Source organism: Entelurus aequoreus, linkage group LG24 (assembly GCF_033978785.1).
Source record: "Entelurus aequoreus isolate RoL-2023_Sb linkage group LG24, RoL_Eaeq_v1.1, whole genome shotgun sequence".
Classification (NCBI taxonomy): domain Eukaryota; kingdom Metazoa; phylum Chordata; class Actinopteri; order Syngnathiformes; family Syngnathidae; genus Entelurus; species Entelurus aequoreus.
Window position 1 is genome coordinate 41,514,575 of NC_084754.1, and position 10,846 is coordinate 41,525,420.

Consider the following 10,846-nt stretch of genomic DNA (forward strand, 5'->3'; position numbering starts at 1 on the left):
AAAATAAAAGTGAGCTTTTGTTAAACCAAATATTGTGTTTTTTTCCATATACAACAACCCATCTGGATTCGATAAGAGAATCGATAAGGAATCGGTTCAATAAGAGGATTGGATAATAGGCTCGAACTCGATAATTTCTTATCAAACATCATCCCTACTGATGAGTGCTACAGAGCGTTGTCATCTCTATCTCAAGTATGGTGTACAGTGAGCATGTGCGTTGTGTCGCACCTTTGTTGGAGCACGCCATCCACTGAATGGGTCCTTTGTCATAGTTGTGCTGTCCAACTGAGAAGGTGAAGATCCTCACCTGCAACATCCAACATATCAAATTACAGTAAGAAACATACAATGGTGTCTATTTCTTATGCATATTAATTTTATAAACTAATTGTATGAGTCTCCTTTTGAGTAACAGGATATTGTGAGATTTTTACCACTGTGTTACATGGCCTTTCCTTTTAACGACACTCAGTAAACGTTTGGGAACTGAGGAGACACAATTTTCAAGCTTTTCAGGTGGAATTCTTTCCCATTCTTGCTTGATGTACAGCTTAAGTTGTTCAACAGTCCGGGGGTCTCCCTTCTGCTATTTTAGGCTTCATAATGCGCCACACATTTTCAATGGGAGACAGGTCTGGACTACAGGCAGGCCAGTCTAGTACCCGCACTCTTTTACTATGAAGCCACGCTGTTGTAACACTTGGCTTGGCATTGTCTTGCTGAAATAAGCAGGGGCGTCCATGATAACGTTGCTTGGATGGCAACATATGTTGCTCCAAAACCTGTATGTACCTTTCAGCATTAATGGCGCCTTCACAGATGTGTAAGTTACCCATGTCTTGGGCACTAATACACCCCCATACCAGGCTTTCAAACTTTGTGCCTAGAACAATCCGGATGGTTCTTTTTCTCTTTGGTCCGGAGGACACGACGTCCACAGTTTCCAAAAACAATTTGAAATGTGGACTCGTCAGACCACAGAACACTTTTCCACTTTGCATCAGTCCATCTCAGATGAGCTCGGGCCCAGCAAAGTTTCTGGGTGTTGTTGATAAATGGCTTTGGCTTTGCATAGTAGAGTTTTAACTTGCACTTCTAGAGGTAGCGACCAACTGTAATTACTGATAGTGGTTTTCTGAAGTGTTTGTGAACCCATGTGGTGATATCCTTTACACACTGATGTCACTTTTTGACGCAGTACCGCCTGAGGGATTGAAAGTCCGTAATATCATCGCTTACGTGCAGTGATTTCTCCAGATTCTCTCAACCTTTTGATGATATTACGGAGCGTAGATGGCCCAAGGGGAGCTCCAAAAAGCTAAGACGCAAGCACCTCCATACATTTCCAGCAAAGGAAAATCTCCAAGCAATAAACAATTTAAGACATGAAAAAAATCTACCAATCTTGTGAGGAGTACAGGAAAAAATAATACAATTGGGAAATGCTTTTTTTTTTAAAAGTTGTTTTAAGATTCAGGTTGGGATGGTTAAGACTAGGGGGTGAATAAGCATACTGTGTGTGTGTGTGTGTGTGTGTGTGTGTGTGTGTGTGTGTGTGTGTGTGTGTGTGTGTGTGTGTGTGTGTGTGTGTGTGTGTGTGTGTGTGTGTGTGTGTGTGTGTGTGTGTGTGTGTGTTGTATTTCTACCCTTCTTGAGACATCAAGAAGGAAAAGTAGCTTCCATATGAGGAGGTGTGAACAAGTGATGACATAAATCATGGTCCCAATAACATTGCATCTCATAGAGAATGTCTCACTTGCACCCCTGGTGGTGACATCTATCAAAATGAGGGTGGTATCAAAGGAGGAGGGATGTTTCAAATTGACTGTGTATGGCTTTTAAAAGTGGTCAACATATGAAATAACAAGTGCATGTAAGAAATTTAAATGTGCCCCCTTTGGCCAAAATGTATTTAAAAAATAAAATGAATATGTATATAGAGACATACCGTAATAACTTGAAGTAAACAATGAAGATTAAAAACCAATTAGCAACAAAAAATATTTAAAAAAATAAATAATTAACTAAAAGCAGTCTTTTTCTAACAATGTGTCAACTTTTTTCTTATAAAATTAGGAACAATTTCTCATATTCGTTCTGTTCCTGTAATATTGCAATATTTTCTCGTAAATGTATTACTTTTTTTTAATGTACAATTATTACTTCTTAATGCAAAATGGTGACATTTGTCATATAAAGTGATACAACTTTTATCACAATGTTGCCAATATTTTTGTTGTTGTTGACATTTTTTGAGTAGCATTTTGACTTTTGTCATCATTGTTGCCGAGTAAAATTCCGATATGATCATGATATTGCCAAAATGTTAAAGTGCTCTCATAAAATGCTGACGTTTGTCGAGTAAAATGACGAGTGTTTTCATAAAATTGACAAAATGTTAGGCTTTTCTTGTAAAACTGCGACTGTTATTGAGCAAAATTACAACTTTTATCATAATATTGCACAATTGTTCAGTTTTTCTTGTAAAATGTTGACTTGCGTTGAGTAAAATAAACAAAAAAATTATTGTGAACGTGTGACCTTTTTCTTGTGAAATTCCAACTCATTTTTCACAACAAGCTTTTTTTATATGTGCATAGTATGTATATATTATTAATGTTGTACATACACATCTTTATATATCTAGAAAGGGTGGTCCTAAAGAGGTAGGCCTTATTAGGAAGTCTCAAGAAGTTTACAAATACAATAATGTGTGTGTGTGTGTGTGTGTGTGTGTGTGTGTGTGTGTGTGTGTGTGTGTGTGTGTGTGTGTGTGTGTGTGTGTGTGTGTGTGTGTGTGTGTGTGTGTGTGTGTGTGTGTGTGTTGTGATACTTTTTTATCTGCGTTGTATTTCTCCAGTATGGCCTGGGCTCGTTCTTCTCCTCCGTCAGTAAACAGCATAATAATCTTGTTGCAGTTTGCTCTGCTCACGTTAGTCTGGCGGCATAAACAAACACAAGCAACATTGAAATGATTGGCGTACAATCATGGATGGGAAATATATTCCCATCACAAATTCAAGCAAAAATTGACAAAAGAAAACCACATTTTACAGCCTGCTAATATAACTTTTCTGATGGTTATTGTAAATACTGTAATCAAATCACGTGGACAAAGATAAGACCTTCTGGAGGAACGTTCTGTGGTCAGATGAAACAAAGATTGAGATGTTTGGCCACAATACCCAGCAATATGCTTGGAGGAGAAAAGGTGAAGCCTTTAATTCCAGGAACACCACACCTACCGTCAAGCATGGTGGTGGTAGTATTAATGCTCTGGGCCTGTTTTGCTGCTAATGGAACTGGTGACCCCAAACACATGTCAAAAGTGGTAAAGGAATGGCTAAATCAGGCTACAATGAAGGTTTTAGAATGAGCTTCCCAAAGTCCTGACTTAAACGTGTGGACAATGCTGAAGAAACAAGTCCATGTCAGAAAACCAACACATGTAGCTGAACTGCACCAATTTTGTCAAGAGGAGTGGTCAAAAATTCAAGCAGAAGCCTGTGGATGGCTACCAAAAGCGCCTTATTGCAGGGAAACTTGGAGGAGAAAAGGTGAGGCCTTTAATCCCAGGAACACCAGTCCTACAGCCAGTAGTATTATAAGCTAAAATCATCAGCCCGAAGGTTGGGTCTTGGGCGCAGTTGGGTGTTCCAACAGGACAGTGACCCCAAACACACCTCAAAAGTGGTAAAGGAATGGATAAATCAGGCTAGAATGAAGGTTTGAGAATGGCCTTCCCAAAGTCCTGACTTAAACGTGTGGACAATGCTGAAGAAACAAGTCCATGTAAGAAAACCAAGAAATTTAGCTGAACTGCACCAATGTTGTCAAGAGGAGTGGTCAAAAATTCAAGCAGAAGCTTGTGGATGACCACCAAAAGCACCTTATTGCAGTGAAACTCTGAGGAGAAAAGGTGAGGCCTTTAATCCCAGGAACACCAGGCCTACCGCCCAGCATGGTGGTGGTAGTATTATGCTCTGGGCCTGTTTTGCTGCCAATGGAACTGGTGACCCCAAACACACGTCAAAAGTGGTAAAGGAATGGCTAAATCAGGCTAGAATGAAGGTTTGAGAATGGCCTTCCCAAAGTCCTGACTTAAACGTGTGGACAATGCTGAAGAAACAAGTCCATGTCAGAAAACCAACACATTTAGCTGAACTGCACCAATGTTGTGGTCAAAAATTCAAGCAGAAGCTTGTGGATGGCCACCAAAAGCACCTTATTGCAGTGAAACTTGGAGGAGAAAAGGTGAGGCCTTTAATCCCAGGAACACCAGTCCTACAGCCAGTAGTATTATAAGCTAAAATTATCAGCCCGAAGGTTGGGTCTTGGGCGCAGTTGGGTGTTCCAACAGGACAGTGACCCCAAACACACCTCAAAAGTGGTAAAGGAATGGCTAAATCAGGCTAGAATGAAGGTTTGATAATGGCCTTCCCAAAGTCCTGACTTAAACGTGTGGACAATGCTGAAGAAACAAGTCCATGTAAGAAAACCAACAAATTTAGCTGAACTGCACCAATGTTGTCAAGAGGAGTGGTCAAAAATTCAAGCAGAAGCTTGTGGATGACCACCAAAAGCACCTTATTGCAGTGAAACTTGGAGGAGAAAAGGTGAGGCCTTTAATCCCAGGAACACCAGGCCTACCGCACAGCATGGTGGTGGTAGTATTATGCTCTGGGCCTGTTTTGCTGCCAATGGAACTGGTGCTTTACAGAGAGTAAATGGGACAATGAAAAAGGAGGATTACCTCCAAATTCTTCAGGACTATCTAAAATCATCAGCCCGGAGGTTGGGTCTTGGGCGCAGTTGGGTGTTCCAACAGGACAATGACCCCAAACACACCTCAAAAGTGGTAAAGGAATGGCTAAATCAGGCTAGAATGAAGGTTTTAGAATGGCCTTACCAAAGTCCTGACTTAAACGTGTGGACAATGCTGAAGAAACAAGTCCATGTCAACACAATTAGCTGAACTGCAGCAATTTTGTGGTCAAAAATCCAAGCAGAAGCTTGTGGATGGCTACCAAAAGTGCCTTATTGCAGTGAAACTTACCAAGGGACATGTAAGCAAATATTAACATAGCTGTATGTATACTTTTGACACAGCACATTTGCTCACATTTTCAGTAGACCCATAATAAATTCATAAAAGAAGCAAACTTCATGAATGTTTCTTGTGACCAACAAGTATGTGCTCCAATCACTCTATCACAAAAAAAATAAGAGTTGTAGAAATGATTGGAAACTCAAGACAGCCACGACATGATGTTCTGTAACTATAATTAAGTCCAGCAGATGGCAGTAGATGACAATATAATTTGCCACACAGCTTGTGAAAACAGTTCTGTGTTATATTACCAAAAACAAAGTGTACAGAAAATAATCACCAAGCGGCCTATACATGTTAGCGTGCATTTAATAAAACATGCATGCATTAATAATGCGACATAGTCAAATAATGACAATATATTACCGCTGAGAGCTGCTCGAAAGCAAACTCAAAGCCCTTTGTGTAGTTTGTGATCCCCTTCGCCGTGATGTTCTGCACCGCGTCCTTCAGCAGCTTCTTGTTCCTCACGTTGGCTTGGACCAGGTGGTCGAAACACGCCGTTTTCTTCACCCTCGTGTTGAACTGTGACACAACAGCCAGGCGTCACAACTTTGAACACACAAAGAAATAACCACGTGGAAGAACAGAATAAACAATACCGGCGCAATAAATGACCACATGTATGTTTTTGACGACATACGTTCGGTGGATGAATGGATGGAGGGTACACACACACACACACACACACACACACACACACACACACACACACACACACACACACACACATACATACATGTCTTGCCTACTTTGTGTGGACCCACGTTTGGTTAGTGGGTTGTGAGGGCCCCCCTTTCCACTATAGCTAGAATGATGAAAAAATATACATCTAGCCCTAGATGGGAATAGAGAGTTGCAACTAGGGATGTCAGATAATGGCTTTTTGCCGATATCCAATATTCCGATATTGTCCAACTCTTTAATTACCGATACCGATATCAACCGATACCGATATCAACCGATATATGCAGTCGTGGAATTAACACATTATTATGCCTAATTTGGACAACCAGGTATGGTGAAAATAAGGTACTTTTTTTAAAAAATTAATAAAATATGATAAATAAATTAAAAACATTTTCTTGAATAAAAAAGAAAGTAAAACAATATAAAAACAGTTACATAGAAACTAGTGATGAATGAAAATGAGTAAAATTAACTGTTAAAGGTTAGTACTATTAGTGGAGCAGCAGCATGCACAATCATGTGTGCTTACGGACTGTATCCCTTGCAGACTGTATTGATATATATTGATATATAATGTAGGAAGCAGAATATTAATAACAAAAAAGATACAACCCTTGTGTGAATGAGTGTAAATGGGGGAGGGAGGTTTTTTTGGGTTGGTGCAATAATTGTAAGTGTATCTTGTGTTTTTTATGTTGATTTAATAAAAAAAACCAAAAAAAAAACAACAACAAAAAACGATACGATAATTTAAAAAACGATACCGATAATTTCCGATATTACATTTTAAAGCATTTATCGGACATCCCTAGTTGCAACCTCACTTCAGAATGCAAAACACACAAAGTAAAAAAAATGTTTTACTTTTGTAGTTGTGAGGACCAGGCAAATGTCCTCACAAGTCAAAAGATCCTCACAGAAAGGGTGGTTTATCAAGTGTATGTCCACACAAGGATGGTGAGACAAGTGCACACACACACACACACACACACACACACACACACTCATACATGTCTTGCCTACTTTGTGTGGACCCACGTTTGGTTAGTGGGTTGTGAGGGCCCCCCTTTCCACTATAGCTAGAATGATGAAAAAATATACATCTAGCCCTAGATGGGAATAGAGAGTTGCAACTAGGGATGTCAGATAATGGCTTTTTGCCGATATCCAATATTCCGATATTGTCCAACTCTTTAATTACCGATACCGATATCAACCGATATATGCAGTCGTGGAATTAACACATTATTATGCCTAATTTGGACAACCAGGTATGGTGAAGATAAGGTACTTTTTTTTTTAAAAATTAATAAAATAAGATAAATAAATTAAAAACATTTTCTTGAATAAAAAAGAAAGTAAAACAATATAAAAACAGTTACATAGAAACTAGTAATGAATGAAAATGAGTAAAATTAACTGTTAAAGGTTAGTACTATTAGTGGAGCAGCAGCACGCACAATCATGTGTGCTTACGGACTGTATCCCTTGCAGACTGTATTGATATATATTGATATATAATGTAGGAAGCAGAATATTAATAACAAAAAAGATACAACCCTTTTGTGTGAATGAGTGTAAATGGGGGAGGGAGGTTTTTTGGGTTGGTGCAATAATTGTATGTGTATCTTGTGTTTTTTATGTTGATTTAATAAAAAAAAACAAAAAAAAACAACAACAACAACAAAAAACGATACCGATAATTAAAAAAACGATACCGATAATTTCCGATATTACATTTTAAAGCATTTATCGGACATCCCTAGTTGCAACCTCACTTCAGAATGCAAAACACACAAAGTAAAAACAATTTTTTACTTTTGTAGTCGTGAGGACCAGGCAAATGTCCTCACAAGTTAAAAGATCCTCACAGAAAGGTGGTTTATCAAGTGTATGTCCACACAGGGATGGTGAGACAAGTGCACACACACACACACACACACACACACACACACACACACACACACACTCATACACTCCCACCTGGCCTTGGCTGTTATGAGCCAGTGGAAAATAGACATATTCATCAACGCCCCGCTAATTGCTTGGCATCCTTGGAGCGCAACGACACGGTACCCATGGAAACAAGATTCAAGCTATAAGAACAAGGTTATGGAGCAACTAGGGTTGTCCCGATACCGGTACCGGTACACAAATGTATTTCGATACTTTTCTAAATAAAGGGGACCACAAAAAATTGCATTATTGGCTTTATTTTAACAAAAGATCTTAGGGTACATGAAACATATGTTTATTATTGTAATTTAGTCCTTAAATAAAATAGTTAGCATACTAGACAACTTGTCTTTTAGTAAACAAACAAATACTCCTAATTAGTCTGCTGACGTATGCAGTAACATATTGTGTCATTTATACACCTATTATTTGGTCAAACTTATGAGGGACAAACTGTAAAAATGTATTATTAATAGGGATGTTCGATAATGGCTTTTTTGCAGATATCCGATATTCCGATATTGTCCAACTCTTAATTACCGACACCAATATCAACCGATACTGATATATACAGTCGTGGCATTAAAACATTATTATGCCTAATTTAGACAACCAGGTATGGTGAAGATAAGGTCCTTTTTTTAAAAAAATAATAAAATAAAATAAGATAAATAAATTAAAAATATTTTCTTGAATAAAAAAGAAAGTAAAACAATATAAACACAGTTACAGTAATTAATGAAAATGAGTAAAATTAACTGTTAAAGGTTAGTACTATTAGTGGAGCAGCAGCACGCACAATCATGTGTGCTTACGGACTGTATCCCTTGCAGACTGTATTGATATATATTGATATATAATGTAGGAAGCAGAATATTAATAACAGAAATAAACAACCCTTTTGTGTGAATGAGTGTAAATGGGGGAGGGAGGTTTTTTAAGTTGGTGCACTAATTGTAAGTGTATCTTGTGTTTTTTATGTTGATACCGATAATTTAAAAAAAACGATACCGATAATTTCCGATATTACATTTTAATGCATTTATCGGCCGATAATATCGGCAGGCCGATGTTATCGGACATCTCTAATTATTAATCCACTTTTTCATGTACTGTTAATATCTGCTTATTTTCTGTTTCAGTATGTTCTACCTACACTTCTGTTAAAATGTAATAATCACTTATTCTTCTCTTCTTTGATACTTTACATTCATATTGGATGATACCACACTTTTCGGAATCGATCCGATACCAAGTAGTACAGGATCATACATTGGTCAACTTGTCTTTTAGTAGCAAGTACCGTATTTTTTGGACTATAAGTCGCACCGGAGTATAAGTCGCACCGGTCGAAAATGCATAATAAGGACGGAAAAAAACATATATAAGTCGCACTGGAGTATAAGTCGCATTTTTGGGGGGAAATGTATTTGATAAAAGCCAACACCAAGAATAGACATTTGAAAGGCAATTTAAAATAAATAAAGAATAGTGAACAACAGGCTGAATAAGTGTACGTTATATGAGGCATAAATAACCAACTGAGAACGTGCCTGGTATGTTAACGTAACATATTATGGTAAGAGTCATTCAAATAACTATAACATATAGAACATGTTATACGTTTACCAAACAATCTGTCACTCCTAAATCCCATGAAATCTTATACGTCTAGTCTCTTACGTGAATGAGCTAAATAATATGATTTGATATTTTACGCTAATGTGTTAATAATTTCACACATAAGTCGCTCCTGAGTATAAGTCGCACCCCCGGGCCAAACTATGAAAAAAAACTGCGATTTATAGTCCGAAAAATAGGGTAAACAAACAAAGACTCCTAATTAGTAACACATTGTGTCATTTATCTACCTTATTTGTCAACTTTATTAAGGACAAACTGTGTCCACGGTGTACCCCGCCTTCCGCCCGAATGCAGCTGTGATAGGCTCCAGCACCCCCCGCGACGCCAAAAGGGACAAGCGGTAGAAAATGGATGGTTGTAAAAATGTATTATTAGTTTACTTGTTCATGTACTGTTAATATCTGCTTATTTTCTCTTTTAACATGTTCTATCTACACTTCTGTTAAAATGTAATAATCACTTATTCTTCTCTTCTTTGATACTTTACATTAGTTTTGGATGATACCACACATTTAGGTATCAATCCGATACCAAGTAGTTACAGGATCATGCATTGGTCAACTTGTCTTTTAGTAGTAAGTAAACAAACAACGACTCCTAATTAGTCTGCTGACATATGCAGTAACATATTGTGTCATTTATCTACCTATTATTTTGTCAACATTATGGGGACAAACTGTAAAAATTGATTATAAATCCACTTTTTCATGTACTGTTAATATCTGCTTATTTTCTGTTTTAACATGTTCTATCTACACTTCTGTTAAAATGGGATAATCACTTATTCTTCAATTATTTGATACTTTACATTAGTTTTGGATGATACCACACATTTAGGTATGGATCCGATACCAAGTAGTTACAGGATCATACATTGGTCATATTCAAAGTCCTCATGTGTCCAGGGACGTATTTACTGAGTTTATAAACGTAACATTTTTTTTTTCAAACGAAAAAAGATTTTGTGATGTGATCGATGTAGTAGTATCGACAAGATACGCCTGTGTACTTGCTATCATTACGGCGGATGTCAGGTGTAAATCCACCCATGGCATTTATTTACATTGAGAAGCGCTAGCCTGTTGTTAGCGGTGAGCTATTGTATCCTCCTACGGTGTGTAGAGAAGCATGTTTAGCTATTCCTCGTCCTGCAGTGATAATGTTACTTGTAAGAAACTTACTTTATTTCTCGCCATGGAGAACCGAATTAGTGATTTAGAAGTAGCTAAAACACTGCAGACTGCGGATGGATGTTAGCTGCTAGCTAGCTAGCCATGTCTTAAAGCACCTCTTACTGAGGGTGTGTCAGTGTTATAACTTCAACTTTATCCAGAGGTGGGTAGAGTAGCAAGAAATTGTACTCAAGTCAGAGTACTGTTACTTTAGAGATTTATTACTCAAGTAAAAGTAAGGAGTAGTCACCCAAATATTTACTTGAGTAAA

General features: G+C 37.8%; 1 protein-coding gene across 1 annotated transcript in view; it reads right to left on the minus strand.

Moving 5' to 3' along the window:
- The window catches only part of LOC133641805 (voltage-dependent calcium channel subunit alpha-2/delta-1-like), a 421,610-nt gene that overhangs the window by 143,013 nt on the left and 267,751 nt on the right, over positions 1-10,846 (minus strand). The window contains exons 12-14 of the mRNA XM_062035835.1: positions 5,480-5,638; positions 2,837-2,941; positions 232-310 (exon numbers count right to left, since the gene is read on the minus strand). Coding sequence (XP_061891819.1) covers positions 232-310; positions 2,837-2,941; positions 5,480-5,638 — 343 coding nt within the window. The remainder of the gene's footprint in view (positions 1-231; positions 311-2,836; positions 2,942-5,479; positions 5,639-10,846) is intronic.